The 25431-nt window shown below is 34.3% G+C and overlaps 1 protein-coding gene across 2 annotated transcripts in view; it reads right to left on the bottom strand.

Annotated features, from left to right (window-relative positions):
• The window catches only part of Map3k7 (mitogen-activated protein kinase kinase kinase 7), a 63910-nt gene extending 38688 nt beyond the window's left edge, over window positions 1–25222 (bottom strand). For both annotated transcript variants that reach the window (XM_076858420.2, XM_076858421.2), the window contains exons 1-6: window positions 24862–25222; window positions 10073–10183; window positions 6963–7028; window positions 6441–6486; window positions 5549–5687; window positions 2356–2480 (exon numbers count right to left, since the gene is read on the bottom strand). In XM_076858420.2, coding sequence (XP_076714535.1) covers window positions 2356–2480; window positions 5549–5687; window positions 6441–6486; window positions 6963–7028; window positions 10073–10183; window positions 24862–24981 — 607 coding nt within the window. In that variant the 5' untranslated portion in view covers window positions 24982–25222. The remainder of the gene's footprint in view (window positions 1–2355; window positions 2481–5548; window positions 5688–6440; window positions 6487–6962; window positions 7029–10072; window positions 10184–24861) is intronic.
• Between the last annotated feature and the right edge of the window lie 209 nt (window positions 25223–25431).

Below are 25431 nucleotides of genomic sequence, written 5' to 3'. Positions count from 1 at the left end.
TTCTCTCATTTAAAAGATAATTTAAATGTTTTTATATAGAATATTAGTAATAGCCAGGCTCAGTGGCGCATGCCTGTAAACCCAGCAACTCAGGAGACTGAGGCCCTAAGCAACTCAGGATGTGGCTCAGTGCTTAAGCAACTCTGGGTTCAATCCCTGGTACCAAAAAAAAAAAAAAGAAAAGAAAATTAGTATATAAGGTCTGAACTACTCTTTTAGAACCTGAAAGTAAACATAAGCACCCTTTATTTTTAGTTCTTAGTATCAGATTTCTCTACCCAGTTATTTGCATTTTTTTTAAAGACATGCTCTTTGAAACTTTTAGCTGTTAATTTTTAATCGCTAGACAAAAGCACAGTTGATTATCATTTTTCCCAGCACTTCTATTCTATAAAGTATCTGTGAACACTGACTTAACACTGAATCACTACTTTTACAGAAAATATAGGGTTAAGGTTCCCTGATGTGTCTTATCACAAAATTTATAAACTCATCGATAAACAACTTAAACAACTTTCTGTGCTAAGTTTCTTATTTAAAGAACCTTATTAACACATAACTCTTAACTGTGAATCATGTCCAAATGAATGCTATCTAACACATGCATTTTCAGGTATTGTCTTACAAATTCACAGCCTTCTTGTACCTGGGCATTATTAAAATTGGAAACCATTTTTAATAGCAAAAATCACCAATAAAATCATCTAAGTGGGGAAAATGTGGCTCTTAATAGATAGCAAAATGGAAACCCATTTATATCATTTGTCAAACAAGAAGGTAGAAAATCAAGAATCAATAAATGGGATGGATTCAAACTAAAAAGTTTCTTCTCAACAAAAGAAACAATCTGTGAGGTGAACAGAGAGCCTACATCTTGGGAGCAAATTTTTACCCCTCACACATCAGATAGAGCACGAATCTCTAAGGTATATACAGAACTCAAAAAGCTAAAAACCAAAAAAACAAATAACCTAATCCACAAGTGGGACAAGGACTCGAACAGACACTTCTCAGAAAAGGATAATACAATGAATCAACAAATATATGAAAAAAGTTCACCATCTCTAGCAATTAGGGAAATGTAAATCAAAACAACTCTTAAGATTTCATCTCACTCCTGTCAGAATGGCAGCTATTATGAAAACAAACAACAATATAAGTGTTGGTGAGGATGTGGGGAAAAAGGTACACTCATACATTGCTGGTGGGACTGTAAATTGGTGCAGCCAATAGGGAAAGCAGTATAGATTCCTTGGAAAATTGGAAATGGAACCACATTTGACCCAGCTATCCTTCTCCTCAGTCTATACCCAAAGGACTTAAAAATAGCATAGTACAATGACACAGCCACATCAATGTTTATAGCAGCACAATTCACAATAGCTAAACTATGGAACCAACCTAGATGCCCTTCAGTAGATTAATGGATAAAGAAAATGTGGCATGTGTACACAATGGAATTTTACTCAGCAATAAAAGAGAATAAAATCATGGCATTTGCAGGTAAATGGATGGAGCTGGAGAAGATAATGCTAAGTGAAGTTAGCCAATCCCCCCCAAAACAAATGCTGAATGTTTTCTCTGATATAAGGAGGCTGATTCATAGTGGTGTAGGGAGGGGGAGCATGGGAGGAATAGATGAAGTCTAGATAGGGCAGAGGGGTGGGAGGGGAAGGGTGAGGGCAGGGGGTTAGCAATGATGGTGAAATGTGATGGACATCATTATCCAAAGTATATGTATGAAGACACGAATTGGTGTGAATATTCTTTGTACACAACCAGAGATATGAAAAATTGTGCTCTATTTGTGTAATATGAATAGTAATGCAATCTGGTGTCATATATAAAAAATTCTTTTAAAAAATACAAATCTGTATATACTAAGACAAGAGAATAAAGCAAGCATAGAAAACCAAAAAAAAAAAAAAAAAAAAAAGAAGGTGGAACTTCATCTAGTTTCAACTTACACTGGGAAGTATGTTAGGTGACTTAAAATGTGCACTGCTATACACATGGTATGTGAATAACAGAAACAGCACCCACCACAAGTGCTCATCTGGGGGTTACAAGTGAAGTGTAGTAACTAGGCAATTTTGTAATTATGGAATCTGTGAACAATGAGGATTAGCTACACATGTGCTTGAATATGCATGAAAGATGCCAGACAATTTAAATTTTGCCATAAAATTGGGATCTAAGGCTATATTTTTAAAAGCCTTTTCAGACTTCTGTTTGTTCCTAAATTATATACTATGAAGAAATAAAACCATAGATACAGGGAAAATTTATATATACATATTCAATTCACATGGAGTAAGATAAATTATCAGTCATATCTTGTTTCTGTCATTGTACCTTCAAAAACTTCAGGTGCCATCCAAGCAGCACTTCCCTTGTTATTGGTCATGTGTGTCTGAATGTCACAGGCTGTACCAAAATCACAGATTTTTAGAACTGTCCCCCCTGCAACCAGCAGCAAGCTGTTTAAAAACAACAACAAAAACAACAAAACAAAAAGTTATAAGACCAATATTTGATTCTACAATAAAAGTGACATTTGTGAGGGTAAAAGGAATTAAACAAAATAAATGTTATCACTAAACTTCTGTGAAATGTTATCTGGTCACTTTAAGAGCCAAAGAGTTCAGAGGAATATCAGTAAAAATTAACTGACCATAATCTAATGCTATCTTAGGGAGACTAACAGACTCACATTTTGATGTCCTCATTTCTAGCTCCATAATCTGTCCTGACTACAATATTCCCTGGCCAAAATAAAGCAAGGGGTTTATAAAACTTCCAGCAGCTCAACATTATGATGTTTGGAAGTAGAAGTCCAATCATAATATGTATTATTATTTGAAAAATAATGACATCATATAATTAAAGTAAAATATACCAATACAAGAAAAAAATAGTCTTTTAAATGTTTTCATTTTGAAGATATTTTAAAAAATGTTCAAATTATTTTCTTTTATTTTTTTTTGGCTAGAATATGTATGTGTGGGAAAAGTACAAATCTACTATGGTTAAAATAACCTACTGAAAGGTTTCCAGAAAATTTTCAGAACTTAAGATTCTCTAGGTGATATTATTACCCAATTATAATTATGAAGAGGCACTTAGGTTTTGCTTTGGATGACAAATAAATAGAGATGGGTAATATAATTTATAAAAATCATACGACATTTATATTCAACAGTCATTAGAATATGGGAACTAGTTTTAATTATAAATTTCATAAACTTTGTATATATAATTTTATACTTAAATTCTCATTGGAGAGATTTAGAATCATTTTTTTTATTTCATTGTGACTAAGATAGCCATCTCTATAACACCAAAAATACTCCCATGATAATTCAAATGGAAAAAAATGCTTAATGCAATTTACCTCTATACTCAATTCAACAACAAAAAAACCTCCCCAACTTACTGTTCTTGTTAGAATTCTTATTACCCTTTACTCAAGGCAATACAAATACTCTGTAACTGGTTTCCTTATTTCATCCTGGTAAAAATCAATATATCCACGTAATTTTTACAAATGACATTTATAATTTGTACTCCTTTTCTCAAAAGTCTTTAACAATCCACCAACCCTGTCATGACATTCAAGGCTCAATGAAATCTGAATTTAAATCTTGTGGGCTTACTGTCACAAAGTTAAGACTGAAAGCACATTTTAGTTTCTGAGGTACATATGAATGAACTTGCAAAGGATAAATAAAATAAAAGAGGGACACCGTTCAACGTGACACTATGTAAAACTCCTCACCAAATCATCGGGTCCCTTCTTTATGTGCTGTTCTGGGAACTGTTCTTAATCAGAGAAGCTGTTGGTTTTCCACTGACAATAAGACTTAGCAGGTGTGTGTACATTCAATTGTATATGAAAACGTAGCCATTCCACAGAATTCCCTTTCCCTAGTACATTACATGAAACCAATTCTAATTCTAAAGTCTGACTAGTATACTGGGAGCCCTAAAGATGATTTGTAATACTATAGGATGAATTCAACTAAAGAGATGCTGAAGGGAAATGAAGGACCCAGACCTAACTTCTTGTAAATATTAGTGGCATTTCCTAGCAAAAGAAGAATCCTTTGGATTTTATTAGGATATTTCTGGGCAGTCATGCCAGGCTTATGAAGTAAATCTAAAATTTATGGGATATATTGTTGAAGGATATTAGGGTCACTGGTTAAACTATTTGATTAATGCAATATAGAAGATGTTAGAAAATGTAAATAACTTCCTTGTGTAAGATATTTCTTTATATATATTATTCAATAACCAGTCATTTATTCCAAAACCAAAACACATCCTAATAGAGATGAAAAAGGACACTGTTGGGTGTTGCATCTGATGGTTTTGGCTTCTCCAGGAAAAAAAAATATTTTGTGCCTCATGCTTACCTAAATCCTTTGAATCATTAGTCATGTATTACTGTGAGAGCTATGATTCTCAAAAGCCTGTTTTAAGCATTCAACTCTGTGTTAATAGAGCGGGGGTGGGGGGAGGAAAAAATGGGCTAAGTGATTTCTTCTTCACCGATCAAGACAGATAACTAAGACATGGGAGACACATGAAAAATTAAAAATGTCATGAATTTAGAGCTTAAACATTATTTTACCAGGGATATGGGAAAACAGAATTCATTTTAAGTGTGGAAGTAGAAGGCACACTTGCACCAACAACAATTTCAAGATTTAGAACTATGTAGAGTACATCAGATTAAACATGAGAGTGATGAATTATAACAGAAGGGATGCTTTAATGTTTTAAGCCAGTATCAAGAAAATGAAATAAATGAAGACTATACTGTTACACTGTGACTGATTTCCTAAGAGAAATTTCATGTGGAGGGAAGAAGGTATGTGGAGATGCTCTTAGTCTTTCATAGGTGAGTACAGAAGGAAAAAAACTTAGACAAAAAGATAACAATACATTTCATGTATATTTTCTTTAATTAAATATCTAGACAAATGAAAAAATCCAAAAGTTTTAGCCTTTTAAAGTTATTTAAGGAATTTTATTCAAATTCTTTCAAAATCCCAGGATTCTTGATATGGAAAAATATGGAATAATTTTAATTTCTACCCAGATGCCAGAAATTCCTTTTGCATTCCTCTGAAAGGACAAGTAATACCACTGTAAATTTTTGTGAAATGTCTACTGTGTGTGAACACTGTGCTCATTGTTAGGAATACAGAGGAACAATATGTCAAATTTGTCTTTGCTCTTGAAAAATGTCTAGGAGTAATATTATATACTGCATACACAAAATGAGATCAATAGGCTAACAGATTCTGGAAGTCTGATAATCTAAGGCAGGAGTTATTAAAGACAAAAATCTCCCCAAAGACAACATTCTAAAATATAACCTTAGATAAATGACTAAATGATGAAGAAATGAGTAAATATTCTTGACTCTGCTAAAAGGGAAGAGAAAAAAGAAACTCATGGTCAACAACTATCTTGAATTAGGGAATAGGCAGAGAGTGGAGAGAGACAGGGAGGGAAGTGTTACATTATTAGAACTTACTTTGGAGGTTTCAGGTCCCTGTGAATTAGAGCTTTGGGTTGCATGCTGTGTAGATAAGCCACTCCTTGGGAACACTGTAAACACCAACTCATTGCATGGGCAGCAGTGTAATATGGCAATGGTTCAGCACCATGAAGCACTGCAAAACAAAGGCACAAACTAAAAAGAACTTTATTGCATATAACAAAAGACACAATATGAATGCAAGCTCTTTCAGAACACATGATCAGGTATTTTTCTACACCTGTTCCTATTAGTCCTGCTCTCAATTTTCTTCTAAATAAAAAAGATGGAAATATGTAATAATTTTGAGTGGATAACAGCCATAAATACCTAACATTTAATAGGATTTCAATTTAATGTTACTTGTACATCCAAATTAATATACATTACATACTTTTTCAAATTAATAGTCACACAGAAATGTAAATGACAAGCAGTGTTAGTCACACTACAATAAAATAGATGCACAGAAATAGTACAAAACTAAGATGGGCATATCAAGATATTTATAATTATACTGTCTATAATAACTAAAAACCAGTACTTCAACCAAATAAAACAATGAAGTTCTAGATAACCCATTAACAATGAAGGAAACATAGACAGTAAATATAAAGTACAAATTTATATAAAATGTTAATTTAAAAAATCAATGTAACTGTTTTATAAGTACAATCAATTTGAAAATTGGTATACTTAGAATTCTAAATCTCACATACTAATGTAGCATCTTATCTTTTCATTTTTAATCTTTAAGAGTTTTTTTTAATGACTTACTTTTGGAACTGTGATGGTAAACTGTGAAGAACATTAAATAACTTACAGTTTGTATTACAAGTTTTCATATTATTTTAATCTACCAGATAAAGACAGGTCTAATGACACTCACCATTATATAAAGAGCCTCCTTCAGCATATTCCATCACAAGACACACCTAAAGGAAACATGCCAAAAGAATTAACTGGAGCTATATAGCATCTTGGAGCCCTGGAAAACTAAATTCAACCTCTTGATTTTATAGGTACATTAAAAATTATTATTTTGGTCTTTATCATGTGTGCTAAACTAAAAAATGAAGGGGTGATATCTATGACTTAAACACTTTGTCTTCTATGTGTCCTCTAAGAGTGGAGATGAATATGAAAATATAATCACAAAATATTTTGGTGACTTTCTCTAGTACTAATAAGTAGATGAGGTTAATAGATAAGGCCACCTAAAACAACTCCTCTAATATACTGTTTTGCTAAAAGACTAGAAATATATGAAATGCATAAAGTACAACTGTTTTTTTTTTCAGAAATATACCTAAGAGAGTAGATCAAAATAATTTCATGTACTACATATTTGCATACATCTGTCATGTCATTTATTTTAGACAAGATGACAATGAAAAAGTGACAAACTTACTGGATTCAAGCAGGCTCCATACAACTTTACAATATTAGGATGGTTCACACGGGATAACTGCCGAAGCTATAACAAATTAAGAATATTTTTAAAAAGTGATAGTTTTTGAGGTGTTAATTTCACAACATTATTAATGTGATGGTCATACAAACTATTTGTTTAAACCATTCAACAATTACTATTTACCATGTAGCAAGCTCTGTGGTCTCAGGCACTGAAAATACCAAGTGCCGACCTAGAATGGCACAGAATAGTTTGGTACTCCAGTAGTTTAGCTGGGAAGACAGGCAGATAAACAAATACTTGTAAACAATGTGCAGAGTGCTATAACAAGAGTTATGAAGAATGCATGAGCACACAGAAGAAACAAATTCTGCCAAGAAATGTTAGGACATCATCTCAGAGACGGCAGTGAGCCAAGTTATCCGAGCCAGAGGCCACTCTACTTTTGTCATCCCTGTCTTTGCAGCCACTGCTGATCTTAGAGTCTACCTACTCCCATGTGGCCCAGTTTTATTTGATATTATATAATCATCACAACACTGCAAGGAAGGTAATATCATTTCTGTTTTAAAGACAAGACCTTAAAGTGAAGGCCTAGAAATCCTACAAATTGAACTTTGGCCTATCTGACTTATAATGTGTACTCTTTCTGTACATTCGTCTCCAGTTCCACCATTTATCTCTTAAAATAATCCCCTTCTATCCATTCTCACTCTCTTAGTAATTCCAACCTGAATTGCTTCAGTAATTAGTATAGCTACCTCCTAGCCAGTTTCCCTACTTCCAGTTTTAATGTTCCACGATCCAATAATTCACACTGATGTTTATGAGGGTTTGGCTGTACTCATTTCTTTTGTTCCACATCTAAACTTCTATAAATCCATCAAGTCCCAAGTTTTCAATTTTGTGAATATTTCAGGGAAGTTGTCACATGTGCATTAAGGTAGGTTGAAAATCATAACCTAGAGCACACATGTGTGTATATATACATACATATATATATACCCTTAATATTATAGTTACTATATTTAATATCATTATAATATATATTATTACTATATTTAAGTTTCTATAGGTGTTTCACATCTAGGAAGATGGGACAAAATGGGTTAATGTATCCTTTTCACAAAACTGCTTCTTGGTCTCTTCTCCATTTGCTCTCTATTCTGCCTTTAACCTTTTGCACTATTACCTACATTATGCTACGGCTTATATTAAGTCCACTGACGTCTCAAATTTTTTTACTATATGCTACTAGAAAGCTTTGTCTCTCTACAGTCAACATTTACAGATTTGGGGTCCTAATTGAAAAACTAACATGACTCTTTACTATATTTATCATAAATATGTACTTATATTTTATTCTAGTAAGATTCAGACAGCAGATTATTTAAGCACTTATCCCATTTCCCCCCTAAGATGGTAAAGGCCTTTTTTAAGGTATAAACTCAAAAGGATGGAAAGAATGTGAAATGAGAAAACAGAAGCACACATTTTTGGAAGCTAGAAAGCTAATGACTAGCAATAACAGACATAATAGATCTAAAAGAGCTAAAAACTGCAATTAGAAAAACATTAAGAATCAACCAGACTGTTTTCACAAAACCTCCAAGAGTCTGAGTGGTAGTACCAGATACCTATGCAAATGAGCCAGTAAATGGGGATAGGGAAGAAGTCGTGGAAAATTAGATCCCCAATTTCCTCCCCTAAGCTCCAATAGCTCAATGACTACCTCAGGGTATCCAAACAGAAGACTAGCGGCTAATTCTTTAGGGACAGTACAACAAATAGCTTCTGGATTAGGGGACACTAAACACCAAAGTGGGTGTCTCTCAGATGCAGAAAATTTAGATGGGTGAAGCTATAGGGGATTATAGTTTCTTATTATACAGTTTTAGAGAACAACTGGACTCTTTAAATTACATGTGTGTACAAGTTAATTTAAAAATTTTCCCATGCAATTATGATCTTTTGGACTTTTGATTCCTAGCATTTAACACACATGCATCCCATCCATCTTTGTGACACTGTCATTGCAACAGTATATGATGACCATAACTATACACAAAAAATTGGGACTAAGGTAAGGCTGAGTCTAGATTCCTAGAGCACACTATTAAAGATCATCTTCCTTTAATAATTAAACCAATCATCAGTGTTTCTCAATTCACCCAATCAATTATAAACCACTTCATCATATCACAATTAAATTCTAATTTCTTTAGAATTAAAGGCATGTGGTGGTACATGCCTATATTCCCAGCGACTAGGGAGCCTGAGTCAGGGGAATTGCTAAATATGAGGCCAGCCTAAGCAACTGAGACCCTGTCTCAAAATAAAAATTAAAAAGGGCTGAGGATGTTGAAAAGCACGCTTGGGCTCAATCCCCAAATACTGAAAACAAAATGAAACAAAGCTTATTTTTCCATGTTATACATTAAAAGAAAAAAAAGTAAGTATATTTTGAAATTCTGAATAAATAAGAACAGATATAAATTCAGAAGCTTTATAAGGTAAAGGTCACTAATCCATTGGCAAATGAGATTAAAAGTGTAAAGCACTGATTTAATCAAATACTGTGATCTATATACAAAATAATATAAAGTTAATATAATAAGAAATAAATCTAATAATATAATGACCTCATGATTACCAAACTTGCCTTCATCATCCAATCTGTGAAAGAACAGAACTGTAAATTTTCATGCTAAATCAGGAAAAACCAAATTTGAAGTTATTTTTCCTTAAAATAATCTCATTTGAATTTCTAAAAATATTAAGAATGAATGCATAAATTTCTTTTAATTTTCAATAATGAGAAAATATTTTTTTTCTATTTCAAAATTAAAATAACATGCCTTAAAATAGATGAGATACTATTTTAATTCAGGGATGAATTCATTTAAATTTTAAGTTTATCCCTAATTTAAAATCAGAATTAAAAGTGTGAATGAAAAAATATTTCTATGGTACTACCTTTGGTTCAACCAAATTGATGTTCATGTATACAGAGAAATGACAATTGAAAAACGATGCCTTTGATAATATTAAATTCACAGAGTATCTCAGGTGAAGGATTACACAACAGAAATAAAATCTCAACTTACCTCTACAATAAAAGCTTTCCTCTCAGATTCACTTTCTATTTGTTTAATAGCAACATCTTTTGCTCTCCACTTAGCTTTGCAAACTACTCCAAATGCTCCTCTTCCAACAACCTAAATTAAAAGAAAAACCCAAAAGAATCAGAAGCAAATAGATTCAGTTCAAATAAACACTGGAGACAATCAAATCTGATTAAGAAAATTTTAGAAATCATCCATATCTGGATTTGCCACTGGGTAAGAAGTGATTTTGATTAAAGTAAAGAGATAATAAAATGTACTGTTTCAATCTGTAAAATAGATTGTACTGTTTCAATGGTCTAGACACCCCTTCATTCTCAAATAAAATCAAAAGCAACAAACCAAAACATTATTTGAAGGCATAAACAATGTAAAGCATTCTATTAATTATAGAAAAAAATTGAATTAGGCAAAATGAATGAACAGAAGATGGTTCAGAAAAATAAAAAGCAGAAACATAATAATTATAATAAATGTTTTAAGCTATTGTATTTAAAAGCAAAAAATAGCTTTGAGTAATTAAGTAAGGATAGTGAATAAAAGAAAGGATAAAAAATATAATTTAAGAATCAATATTGAAAGATGGACAAATGCAGTATTACCTATACAACAGAACATTATTCATCAGGAAAGAAACAAACTACTGATACATACAACACCACAGATGAACCTCAAAAATACCATACTACTAAAAAAAAAATACTAAGGGCTGGGGTTGTGGCTCAGTGGTAGAGCACTCGCCTAGCATGTGCAAGGCCCTGGGTTCGATCCTCAGCACCACATAAAAATAAATAAGTGTCCAACTACAACTAAAAAATAAGTATTAAAAAAAAATTATACTAAGTGAAAAAAGCCAGTCCACATATCAGATTCCATTTGTATGCAATGCCCAGGAAAGAAAAAATTTATAGTGTTATAAAGTAGATCAGTAGTTGCTTAGTTCTAAAGGTGAAAACTGGAATTAATGTAAATGGGTAGCAAGTATCCTGCAAAGATGATGAAATATTATAACTGATTTACTGTAATGGTGACCAACTGGGTAAATTTGCAAGTTACTGAACTGTAACATTTCAAGAGGGTGAATTTTATAATATGTAAAATATCTCATTTTTAAAAATTAAAAATGATCAGCTGTGTATCGTATCACTGTCTGAAACTAACAGATATCACATGGGTCCATCACTTTGTCAAGTTGTTCTATTTTTATTTGAAATTTTCCATACTATTAAAATAACAATGGAATAAAACAAAATAAAAATTAGCTTTTATACCTGTTAGAACAACTCTCTATATAGCATATATTTTCTATTTAGACATTGAGCTCCATGCTTTACATACATCACCTTATTTACACAGCCATAGAAGGCAAGGACTAATGGTATCCTCATTTTACAGAAGTTAGATTTAAATTAGATTTATAGATTTTATAATAAGTTAGATTTATAGATTTAAAGAAGTAAATTGTTTTCCCAAGGATATGCAGAAAAAAAATGGTACAGTGCAGTTTAATGCCAGGCAGTCTAATACTAGAATGGTAGCAATCCTAATTTGTAACACACATAATGTCCTCCATATGCCAGACAGCAGTTATGTCGTATCTTGGAGGAATCTTCACTTTAGAGAAACTTACATAAAACTCTTCTATAACAAAGCTGACTATAGCTAGGGTGATCAGATGATTTATTATCTACATAGGGACACTTTGTAGGGGGCATTAATAATGACTATATCAGACAAGGAACAGTTGAACATGCCTGTAATACCAGTCACCCCTTGATTGGCTGAGGCAGAAGGATAGCAAGTATGAAGCCCACTTCAGCTTTAGTGAGACCCTATCACAAAATAAAAAATAAAAAAGGACAGGGGATGCAGCTTAGTGGTAGAGTACCCCTGGGTTTAATTCCTGTACAGAATATAACAACAACAACAACAACTATACTAGGACAGTAATTGTAATCTGGAATGTATGGACACTCTAGCCATGGCTCAAATTATACTTCATAAATCATTTATGTATAAAGCCACCCAAATGGTCAACATCTGCTGAATGTTTACCTTGAGCCAGATATTCTTCTACATGCTTTTCATGCACTAACATGTTTCATTCTGCTCCATTTTAAAGGTAAGAAAATCAGGTCACATGATTACAAGATCAGATGGTCACATAGTATTCAGAGAAGTCAGGATCTGAAGCACAGAGCATATATTTTTCAACATGCTCTATATGCAACTTTGCATTAAGGAAACAAGGATGCCTCTAGGCAAAATTGCAAATTAGCCCAATATTTCTGGTAGCCAGTCCTTCCTTTGGTAACTTTCTCTTTTATGCTTCCTAACTCTGGACCTCAGGGTCCTCCAGCTGCTTAGGCACTTGGTCTCTTCCAGACTTCTAGTAAGAGAAAGAAACTAGCATGAATCATTTGCATGTCATCTAGTTACTTTACAATGAATGGGTAGTGGTTACCAGGCACCATTAAAATAATGAAAAGAGCATGCCCAGGGGCTGGGGTTGTAGCTTAGTTGTAGAGTGCCTGCCTAGCACATATGAGGCACTGAGTTTGATCCTCAGAACCACATAAAAAGAAATAAATAAAATATTTGGGGTTGGGGTTGCGGCTCAGATGTAGAGGGCTTGCCTAGCATGTGTGAGGCACAGGGGTTGATCCTCAGCACCACATAAAAATAAATAAAATAAAGGTATTGTGTCCATCTATAACTAAAAATATTAAAAAAAAAATAATAGCCTTGAATTTGCACGTAGTCTCTATTTATTAGGTCTTAATACTGGGCAAGTCAATGTCCTTGAGCTTCTGTTTTCTTAACAGTAAGACAGAGATGCTTACAATTTTCTCAGTAAATAACGAAAGGGTCCACAAATGAAAATTAGGCATTTGTATAATACTACAAAAAAAAGTAAGTGCTTAGGGTTGGGTGTGAATCAGTGAACAGAGCTGTAGTACTCAATTTTTCTCTCACAGTAAATTAATATGGATAGTAAACAGGATCTAAAAGTTTTTCAACTTTATGGCCACATCAGACTAAGAAGCTATGCACAGAAACCAGTCTAACTGTAAACTAATGATTATAAAGTAATTTAATGTATTCTTCAACCAGATATTACAATATATCAAAGCAACTGGTACTTAGTAGGACTCCCTTTCATTTTTCTATTCTGAGGAATGTTCACACAGGGAGTTCAAACATCACCTCTATCTGTGGATCATGCATGCCCTTCTCAAAAAAATTGTGTAGGATATATATGACCATTTGTGATCCACAAGTGCCACCTAGTGATGAGATGATATCTAACTCCGAGCTTTCAACTTAAAATTATGGGAACAAACTGTGGGCAAATGAGGACATAATAAATTTTTCCCTTTTGCTCAAGAAAGCAATTTTCCAGAACACCCTGAAATATAAAACAGGCACATTTATGATGAGAGCCTATGGCTTCAAGAAAACTCCATTCTCATTATAGTTTTAAGATATTTTATAAGCAGAATGAAATAACAGGATCTAAAATGATAATGAAAGGCAAGATGTCCAAGGCTATACACATACATAGATATGACAGAAATAACTGCAATGAATTCAAAGGAGTAAGGCTATAAGCACAAAGTCAATGCTTGAGAATTAAATTTCTATGTATCAAAAATGTCTTCTTTTTCCCCAACAGTATAAATATAGATATATTTGGGGTAAAAAGAAAAAGTATTTGTAAACAAGAGACCACTATCTTCATGGGATAAAAGGAAGGTACAGAAGAAATTCAACACTAAACAACAGTAGTATTTCTTTTTAAAATACTTAACTGCTGAAGAGAACCAAAACTCAGAGTCCATGATGGAGGTTAAAGACTTCATCCCCAATCTGACCTGTTCCAGAACAGGCTTAGGAATTCAAAGGCAGAAAAAATTTATATTGGCCTCACCTACTCCTCACTTAGACCCCCAATAGCAGGCAGCCTCACAGAATATGTCTTGCAAACAAGAGAAGATACAAATGAGTAAGAATAGTGGCAAAAGAGATAAGAGAGAGGGAGACTATACCCCAAGCTCCCCTGGCCCCAGAACATGGAAGTGATCAGGAAAAACTGACAAAAAAGGTAACTGACAAAAAAGGTATCTGACAAAGAATCTTCTGACAATGGGAAGGAAACTATTATAGGGCAGAGTGTTAGGACTTATATCAGAGGCTGTTGAATGAAAGACTGCTCAAAAAATGGGGGGCTTAATGCAGAACAGGCTGAGTTCCTGAGGATCAATGAAAGTCAAGGAAAAGGCCTAGTTAGCAAGCAGGGAGAAATGGGTGACAGCTACCTGAAAATGAGGCTTTATGAAAAGAGAATAAATGAACTTCATTTCTTTACTCCTTATACCAACAACTCTTGAGGACCTACTATATTCAGCTACTGTTTGGTATACCAGAAATACAGAAGTAAAGACGAAGGCCTTGATCTACTGTGAAATATAATTCCTAATATATGGGGCCAGTGGAGGAGAAAGAACAATTAAAACACAAAAGGATGAATAAAAACAGAAAGCCAGACTGTTTTTAAAAAGCCACACAGACAATAAAAAACTGCAAGGACATTATGACAAAGACTGGTGACAGCTTCTGAGTGGGTAGAACAGGAGCCCATCTGAGGAGGTTATTAATCTGATATTTGAATGACAAAGGGAATCAACCAAGATGAGGGAGAAGAAACAACTAATATAAAGTCCCTAAGAGAAAATACCCTCCTTATTCATAATATTTGAATTCTATCTATGGTCTAGGCGCTATTCTGGATTATAGACATAGCAGCAAACAAACCAAACTAAAATCCTTACTCTTGCTGTTTATATTCTTATGAAGAGAAACTGATAGATAGGAAGCAAGGTATGTAAGAAAAGTATACAAAATTTCAGAAAGTAAGTGTGCTAGGAAAAAGAGGAACATAATTGTATGTGTGTTTACATATATGTATGTACTTCCCCCTCCACTAATTTTAGATAGGCCTCACTGAAGAAAGGTGACATTTTACTAATGACCTAGAGAAATACTTAAAGAGTGTTTAGTGTGGTTGGTGCCTAGCAGGGGAAGAGAAAAGTGATTTAAGACAAGGCTGGAGGGATAGGCAGAGGCTAGATCCTAAGTGGCCTATATACTACAAAAAGGAGTTTGGATTTCAGTCTAGGTGTAAGTGGGAAGCAGTGGAGAAATTTAAGGGAGGAGAGGTGATAGGATTTCCATTAAAAAAATCATTTTAGCTCTTATGTGAAGAATACATTACAGGGAAGAGAGAATATATAATAGATGTGTTAGGAACCTATTACAGCAGCCCAAATAAGAGATAGCAGCCGTGAGGGAAAAGAGTGATGGGGAGCTGGGATTCTGGCTCAGAGGGAGAGCGTTTGCCTTGCATTCTTGAGGTACTGGGTTCGATCCTCAGCACCATATTAAAATAAAAAAAATAATAAAGATATTATGTCCACCTATAACTAAAAAATAATAATAATAATAAAAAGGAGTGATGGCAGTGCAGAAACCTGAGGATACCAAATTAACAGGGCTTGCTGATGGTCTGCATGCAGGCAGGATAGGTAGATAGGGAAAGAGATGAATCAAGAATAATGTCCAGATTTCTTAAAGGATAAGAATGAAAAGCAAGTTTTTAAAAAATAACTCAATTTAGTCTTAATCATAAAGTTTAAGATCCCAACTAGAGATCCAAATAGAAGTTTAAAGTAAGAAGGTAAAAACATGAGCCAGGGCATCTGTGAAGAAGAACGGGAAAAATACAAATGTGGGAGTCATCAGCATATGGAGGGTATTTCTTGTCAATTTCTCATGAAGTCAATTAGATGAGATAAAAAAAAAAAAAAAAAAACCAAAGCAAAAAACAAACCAACATTTAGATATTGTAGTCTTGAGAACTATGTTACTTTGAAGCATTTCGACTTCTTGGGGGGTGGGGATAGGTACCAGGGATTAAACTCAGGGGCATTCAACCACTGAGTCACAAGCCAGCCCTATTTTGCATTTTACTTAGAGAAGGGGTCTTGCTGAGTTGTTTAGCGCCTCTCTGTTCTCCTGCCTCAGACTCCCCAGCTGCTGATTACAAGCTTGTGTCACCGCACCTGCCAGCATTTCAACTTTGAGAATACAACACTGGGAACTAGCAAATATTAAGAAGGAACAGTGAGTCAGATAGCAAAGCAGAAGACTGTCACAGAAACCAAGAGGAAAAAAAAAATGTTTTCAGAATAAAGCAGTTGTAAGAATAATGAATGCATTAAGCCAGTGGCCCTCAAAGGGCAGTTTTTGGTTCAAAAGCATTAACATCACCTGGAAATTTGTAAGAAATGTAAATTATCAGGCTCCTACTCAGAATTACTTAGTCTAAAGGTAGGGCTCAACAGTGTGTTTTTCCAAGCCCTCCAGGTAATTATGATGTTTGGTAAACCAAGCATTAGGCTACAACATCAACAGCATAATACAATATTCCAGTGGAAGCCCTCACATAGACCAAAGAGTCCTCCTTCTCTTGCTGTATTATTTACATAAGTTTTCTTGAGCACTGAAACATCAGGCTGGGCAGTAAAAAGGGAAAAGAAGGGCCAGCATGCCTATAATCCCAGCAATTTGGGAGGATGAGGCAGGAGGGTCCCAAGCTAGAACCCAGTCATGGCAACTTAGAGAGGCCCTAAGCAACAAAGCAAGATCCTGTCTCTAATAAAATATAAAAAAGGGATAGGGATGTGGCTCAGTGGGTTTAAGCATCCCTGGGGTTCAATCCCTGATACAAAAAAAAAAAAAAAAAAAAAGGAAAATATTTATGACTGAAGAACGAACTCTAAGTAGCTAAACAAACCTTGATTGCACCATATAGCACTCACAAATGTGATAGAATTTAAGTCTCATCAGAACCCTATAAATATATTAGATTTTTTACTTCCATCTTAGGAGAAAACCAAGGCTCCAAGAATTGAAGTTATCTATTCAATATCACAGAATCAGTAAACCACAATCAGTTTTCAGATATGTCTCATGAAGCCAAAATAATGGAGGCTCCACAAACTTCATTCCAGTGCCCTATACAAAGGAAGCATTAGAAAAAGCTACTCACAAGTATGTTACTACCAAAAACAAGCAACTTTTCAAAAGATTATATTCAAATTAGACTTTTAGTAGTTTAGAAAAGGTTTTTTTAAAAACCTCATATTTTTAAAGAAACAAGCAATTTGGGGTTAAGAGAAGGCGTAAATAACGGGCTTATGGTGATCTCCAAAGATGGCTACCGTCAATCTCTTTTCTCTCTGCAATTTCCCAGTTGAGGAGTTTGTATCTTCTTCCCTTAAATCAAGTCTAGCCAAGGACTACTTTAATCAGTAGTGTGATTTAAGTGATGTTTTACTTTCAAAACCAGGGCTGAGGAGGCCTGGCAGCTTCCATTTCCTTCCTCTTGGAACCCAGCCACGTGATCTAAGAAGCCCAATTGATAAGGATAGGTCACATGGAGGGCAACTGAGTGTATGGTTGAGAATCAAGTGATCTCCCAGCAGATGTTGGCACCATTCAGCCAGAAAAGAGTGAACCACCTTGGAGGCTCTAGCCTAGTAATTCCCTAGATTACAGTAATATGTGTTAAGATACAACCAAAAGTGTATTCATTTTGACCCAGAAATTGTGCTTCTGTGATTAATTCTAAGCAATAATCAGACAGGTATGAAAGGACTGTTCGTGTTAGTTTGCAGTATCAAAAAAAAAAAAAAAAATCAGAATCAACCACAATATAATCAACAGAAGACTAAATATGAAATATTTCCATCATAGCATTATTCACTAACTCCTCTTCTTCTGTCCAAATCTTACATGCTGATACTTTCTAGGGCTCAGTCTTTGGTCCTTTTTTTTCTCAATGTGCTCTCTAATCTCATGACTTCATACTCTTAAATCTTCTTCCCATCCAAAAGTTTTACCTAAGATGGAAATATATTTAAAAGTGAAAGGCCAAGGTTCTACAGGTATTTCAAGTCTAACATGTCAAATACTGACTTCATTTTCTGTCCCTTCCTTTTAGCATATAGAAGTTCACTTGACTTTGATTAAGTAGATTTACAAATTATAAAACAAACAAACAAAAAAACCCCTCTTTTTGCAGGGAATTGAACTCAGGCACACTTTACCACTAAGCAATATTACCAGCCTTTTTATTTACAGTGGCCCAGTCAGCTCTTGAACTTGTGATCCTACTGCCTCAGCCTGGAACTATAAACCTGTGTCACTGCATCTAGCATATTAGCTTATTTTAATCAAGCCAATCCTCATATTCTGGCCTGATTGTATTTGGAAAATATTTATTGTAACTTGAGACATAATTAGACAATATTATGGAACTATAAGTTTTGCTAACTGTTATTACATCTCCCATTATTTAAAAATACTGGATCTATTTTTGCATGTCTTATACATATTTCATACACATACCCAAAACAGTAAGTGTCTTGCTTTACTACTGGGAAATAACCAAAACCATGGAAATGACTGCTTTAATAGGATTTACTGAAGAATAAAGTCCACTATTGTCTGTATTCTAGCCCTCTTGGGCTAAGAGCACTCTGTAGCTATGGAAAACATTACAAGTGTATTGATTTTGTTTTCTAAAAATCTATACTTTTAAGAAAAAAATTTAAATACCAATAGCTTGGTAGCATATTTACTTATTACATTGAGAATATAAAATGGTGGAGAATATCAGATTCAGAGAAATTGTCTTGCCTGTACTATGACATGTCATGCCAAGAAACATGTAAGGAAATTACATACATTGTTAGAGAAGGAATAGGTCAAAGTTACAAACTGCAGACAGCAATCCAATGTTTTTACTGACATGACAGATCAAGAGAAGAGAGTAGCAGGGTCACTACTGAGTAAGCATTGGCCAACTGAGACAAACAATGAAAAACATAATATTCAAATTATAAAATACTGAAAAAAGTACATTTTACTTAAAACTAAATTTCTAATTCAAATTCACAAATCAAATATACCTCTGGATTGTATTCATTATCTGAATAATATAATGTATTTCTGAAACATTACCAGTAACAATTATTTTGAATGACTGGTTTTCCCCAAAACTAATTTTATCAAGAGTGTAAAAATGAGAACATATCTAAGTTTTAAGTATCTTGAATAAATCTACAGACTCAGTTTATTCAAATCACTATTCATTCATAGTGGTACACCTACAAATAAATATTTCAGATATTCTTCACAATCCCTCATCTTTGTAAAAAATAGAATACAGGAGTGCAAAGAGGACGTTGACTATAAAAGTCAATTTAAAAAATATTCCCTTCTAAGTTAAAATATTTTAGATTGATTATTTTATGATATGCATTCCCTCCTCCCTGCCATGGTTTAGTCTTCTTGGTTTTGGATTTATAACTTTAGTCTCATTAAAAATTTAAAAAGCAGATTTAAATTTCTTAATAAAAATATAATAGCAATATAAAAGATGGTGTAAGAATGTTTTAATGTAATTACTACTGTAAGGAACAAAAACTAAAATCAGAATTATTTTAAGAAAGCAATTTTTAAAAAACTGACTTCTTCAGGATAAAAGATTACTCCATTCCTTCATGAAATTAGATTTTTAAAACAGACATCAACTAAACTAAATGGAAAAGGATGTATACCTTTGTGCTTTTAATTTGCTATTAAATAATTCATCTTAATTGCCCCAGTTTGTGTTATTTTTAGTTCAGTGACTATAGCTGTCAGTTTGGTTTGGCTCTGTTATATGGACTATGTGAATGGACCCCTGGCTATGTTGTCATGACTTTGGCTAGAAATCTGGAACATGACAGAACAAGCATAGATCATACACTTATTAGTTAGGACTTGGGGCCTCCAACTATTTCAGAACTTCAATATCTATTAATAAACTGGCAGAGTAGAACTGCCATCTGCTGACAAGACAGATTTGATAACATAAAAGGGGTGATTATTCTTTCTTCTGAATTTTCCATGTACTCTTTTAAAGCCTGCCATAAAACTTCTGACCTGTTTAATAGGCTTTTCCTTCAAATAATATGCTCAGGTTACCTTTTAAGCTACACATGCACAACACAAAAATTATCTCTGTAAGCTACTTCTTTACCATAATAACCATTCCAGATTTCTATTGAAATCAGTGTTCACTAAGTTTCACATGGTAGAGTTTATTGATTATTTTATATATCCAGCATTAAATAGTGACTAACAAATCTACAGACTCAGCTTATTCAGACCACTGTTTTATATATATATACATACATATATATATATACATATATATATGTATGTGTGTGTATTTATATATAAACACACACACACACACACACACACACGATTGAGGGTTTTTTCTAGTTGCTCATACATTTATAATTTAAACCAATAAAATTTACATCATTGTACAAGCTCTTTCTACATTTCCTCTTCCCAGTAAGTTTTAGCTTTTGAAACAAAACTTTTGTGTGTGTTTCTCATAAGACTTAAGAACATGTTTAGTGATTGTATGTGTCCAATATGCTTGCTCATACACTATACTTGTAATCCACATTCTGGGTCTCTCTTTTTTACAAAGCAACCATTATATATAGGGTTTTAGTATTTTAGTAAAGGTCCACCAATACTTGGCTTATGCATAGCACCTGGCCCTTGACTGCATCTTTTACCTCTGTTAAACAAAAGTATTTGCTAAGTATAATGGAATATAATAGAATCAACATTGGAATAAGAACCAGATCTCATTTCCAGTGTAAATGCTACCTTAATCAAATCATATAACACATCTTAACCCTTGTTTTATTATATGTGATATAAGAGATCCATATAGGCATTTAATTGTCATAATTATGCTGTGATAATTTTATTTACTAATTCAACAAATATTTACAGAGAACTTTCTAGATTTTAAGCATTGAGGTTACAAATGTGAATTTTGCTAAGAGGGATACACAATTTCTGTTTCTGTAAGTGCCATGAAAAATAACAGAAATGAAAAGATCTAGTTGCAGGAGGAGTGTTTCTCTAAGGAAGGGACATTTGAGGTAGGCCTTGAATAGTGAGGAGACAAAGGCATTCACTCTGGGCACAGGAACAAATGCAAAGACACTTCTTTGTGAATTTCTCAACCCATGATGATGGTCACTTTATTCAAAACCCTAGTTTAAAACTTGTCCCCACTCAATGGAGGCTTCTGCAATTAACTTTTAAATTATGGTTTATCTGCTCAATTTACACCATATTCATAGTTTTAAGTTCATGGTTCTGAAAATTTAACTAACAGTTCTGTTTATTCTAGTCTCATACCGAGTCAGATATTTCTAAGAGAATCCTAGGATTCTTCTATTCATGCTCCACAGAACCTCAGTAGTATTGTTCACAGAGAATGCTTGTTAAATGCTGGGGACTAACTATTATAAAGGAAATGAGTATTATGTATTTCTATTCCCAGAGTAAGGTTTCATTATCAAGTACATCAGAAAGAACTAAAGTGACATTGTAAATCCAGTGGAAAGAGCATATGACTCATGAGCAAGAAATCTCAAATTCAATCCTCAGTCCTACCATTTACTTACAGACATGGCCTTTGGCAAATAAAACTTCATGACCACTTGTTAATACCTATAAAATGGGGATTTCATTTGACCTGTCTATCCAAAATTAGCTGGTCACCAACTATATTTCATGGGATATCATAATCACTGTCTTTAAAGAATTTCTAAGCTTACTGTTGAAACAAAGTATAAACACTAGAAACAATGAACATGTTTTCATTTGAGAACTGGAAGAGATATCAAATGATCTTGTCCAATCCCTTACTTTATAAGAGAAATCACAGGCCCCCAAAATGAGGGAACTTGCCCAAAGTTACAGAAATATATTATGGCAGAATCTATAGCATCAAAATTTTCTAAATGCCCAGTCCAGCAACCTTTCACCATACCTCATTGTTTTTATCACTTCTTGCAACTTTATCCTCAATGTACACAGTTCACAATTAATTCTAACACTCTCTACACTCAAATCTAAGAAGATAAAAATGGAACAACTTTAAAAAAAAGTAGGTAAATTCCTCAGGTTGAGAACTTACATAAATTTGATAGAACGGAATTTTAAAAGTGCCCAATATATTACTAAGCCACAATATTAGGAATGCAGTGATTAAAAGCAGCTGATTTAGGAATATTTTTATCTACTAAATTATTATAATTGACCTGTGGTTGGAATTTTTTAGTTTCTAATTATGTTGATATAATGCTGATTCAATTATATATTGAGAAATACAGTATATGATTTTAATTTAAAAGGTGATACATTTGAACATATATAATACTGAAAGTAATGCAAAACATTTTGCTTGTTTTTTCTTTGTTTGTTTTTAGTCATCTGTTTTCCTATTCATGATTTAACCTAGAAGCAGAATCTAAAGTTGAAAAATAGAGTACCCCTGGTGCACCATGGATTATATAACACTTTTAATGTGTGCAAATGAAAAATAGGATAGAAATGACGTCATAGTCTCAACATCAGAAAGATCTGAAATAAATCTGCAATGTGAAAATAAACTGGGTACTAAAAAGTAAAAGAGAACAAAACCAAAAAACTCTAAATAACTACCTAAAAATAGAAAAAAATGTCATCTAAAAACAAAATTCTTCTTCCCAAAATGTCTTAAATACATGAGGCAGTGGTGATGGTTGAAACACAGAACCAAAAAAAGAGTATTGGAAACAAAAACCTAACCAGAAGTGAAGTGGCTTTTGAGGAAAAGAATCAAATTGATAAATGTCTCTTGAGCACATACTTTCATAAAGCAAGAATATAAAAAGCTTTAGAAAGTAGAGTGCAAAAACTAAGGTTTCAATAAGCCAATGAAGTAAGTCTGTAAAATGACTTGGTAAAGCACAAGTTATTATTATATAACAATTTGTAGTCTCCAAGCATAGTAGTTCACCACAGAGTAGACGTAAATGCTTATTTAAAAACTGCAATTCTTGTATTCTGACTCACTGAAATTTTATTCTTAAAAAAGAATGTTAGCCATGAAAGCTGGATCAGCAATCCATTTCTGAAAAAGGAATTTAACATAGCCTCAATGAGAGGGAAAAAAAGATATCGAAAAATATTTTCTTTTCTTCAAAATACAAGTTGTCTTTTAGTCATACAACCTTACATCAGGTCACTGTTCCTCACCGGAACTGTTTTCTAATATGTGTCAAGCACTGTGTAGGATGATACATATACTGTTTAATCAGATCTGCTATATATACAAAATATAAATTTTACCCTTATTTTGTAGTTAAGGAAGCTACAGTTAAGGAATTAAGAAGCTCAAATAAGTTAAGAAACATGCTCCCAAATCGCACAGCATTTATGATATATTGAACCTACCTTTAATGCCCCAAATCTTGCTCTTTTCACCACACTACCTTGTAAGATGAGAATATTCTCAAGGAATACAATGTTCTCTACAGGTATTCTATGTGATAAAAATATGTAATTCAGTAATCCATTATTCTTCCAAAACATGCACAGGGAATAATGTATTTGTTAATGCTAATTAGCTTACTAATTTTAATCTGCTGCTACTGCAAAGTAACTTTAGATTTTTAAAATAAAGATAACTCAGAGTTCATACTATTTTACTAGGACCAGCCCTATGACACTTGCGATATGAGTTAACTTAAAATAATAAATGGTAACTGTATGAAACTATTTACAAAGTTTTAACAAATTCTAAAGTGTATTTAAATATAATTACATTTTTTACAAGTTTTTTTTTTAATATTTATTTTTTAGGTGTAGATGGACACAACACAATGCCTTTATTTTATGAGGATTATTTAACCCGCGTCCCGCCCGTGCTAGGCAAAACGCTCTACCGCTGAGCCACAATCCCAGTCCTAAAAAAAGTTACATTTTAAAAAAACTTTTCTAAACTTTATGATCCTCAGAACCGTGCACCCCTCTGTGAATTTGAAAAGTGGCAACACATTACAGATACAATGAACTACCTTTTCTAAAATAAATTAGTGCAGAATAAAGAATGGATTCAATTTTCTAACAGCGATTTTTGGTCTGATGCAAAATTCTGGTTGTCACTATAATCATTAGTTATCTCTTTTAGAATATGCTACCTGAAACACTTTTTCATCATAGACTAGTTTATGTTACTAACGGTAAAGTTCATCAAAATTGGCCTAATTAATTTTATTAGTATTGCCCTATGGTATCGGATAAACTGAGAACCATTTTGGTACTGCGGGGAACATTTTAATAGACTTGATTATCCACAAATTTAAGAAATATTTATTGAGCATCCCTAAATAGCAGGCACTGAACTAGAAGTCCAACACAACACAATCTTTGGCCCTTAAGAACACCAGGTCTAGCGAAATGAAACTCCACAATGGCCACAGTCTTCGCTGAATTTACAATACTTACAGATGTGAGAAGTGGTGGACCACACTCTCACCAGTTCATTCTCCTATTTAAGGTGAACCAAATCCAGGCACCAGAGTATCAAACTCAAACTTAGTAAGAGTGTCAAAGAAAGGGGGAAAACTACCAACGAGCAGTTAATCTCAGTCCTCCACACCTCAACTCTGAGAGGCTGTGGGGGCTCCCGGGTGAACCCCTCGAATTAAAGGGATCAGGGAGGCGCCTTCAGAGCCGGGACCCTGCAGAAGCGGGGGCGGGCCACGACCTGCAGTTCGGTGACCGGCCTCGCTCACCTCTTCCACCTCGATTTCCTTGTAGTCGATCTCTTCAAAGTTAAGAACCTGGGAAGGGGTTTCGATCATCTCACTGGCCGAAGACGAGGAGGAGGAGGAGGCGGCGGAGGCTGTAGACATGATCCCTCGCGGCGCCCGGGAGGGCCGGGGACGGTGCCGCCCGGACAATCCGGGTGAGACCCGTACCCAGCCGCCTCCGGGCCGACCTTCAGCCTGGGGCCGCACAGCCCTGCCACCCCGCGATCCGTGGCGGTGGACTGGGCAGCGGCCACTGCCGTGTCCCGGCTCCGGCTCCGCTGCGTTTTCCGCTGCCGGGCCCCGCCCACCACACTTCCGGTTCCGATACGAAATCGGAAACAGGAGGAGGGGAGTAATTTGTGGCTTGGAAAGAGAAAAGAAGAACTGGTTGAGAGATGGGGTGGAACAAGGGTGAGAGGCTAGCTCTTGGACCTGTAGAACAAGTTTCGCGAGACCCTTGTTAAAAAGGGCCTCCGCAACAGGGTGATCCCGCGAGATCTGAGATGGTGACGCAATTAAAGTGCGCGAGCGGAAGTGGAGAAGAGCAGGACG

The sequence above is a fragment of the Callospermophilus lateralis genome, chromosome 6 (genome assembly GCF_048772815.1).
Source record: "Callospermophilus lateralis isolate mCalLat2 chromosome 6, mCalLat2.hap1, whole genome shotgun sequence".
NCBI classification, from domain to species: domain Eukaryota; kingdom Metazoa; phylum Chordata; class Mammalia; order Rodentia; family Sciuridae; genus Callospermophilus; species Callospermophilus lateralis.
Note: the sequence above shows the minus strand (reverse complement) of the source record. Positions and strands in the feature narration are given on the sequence as shown.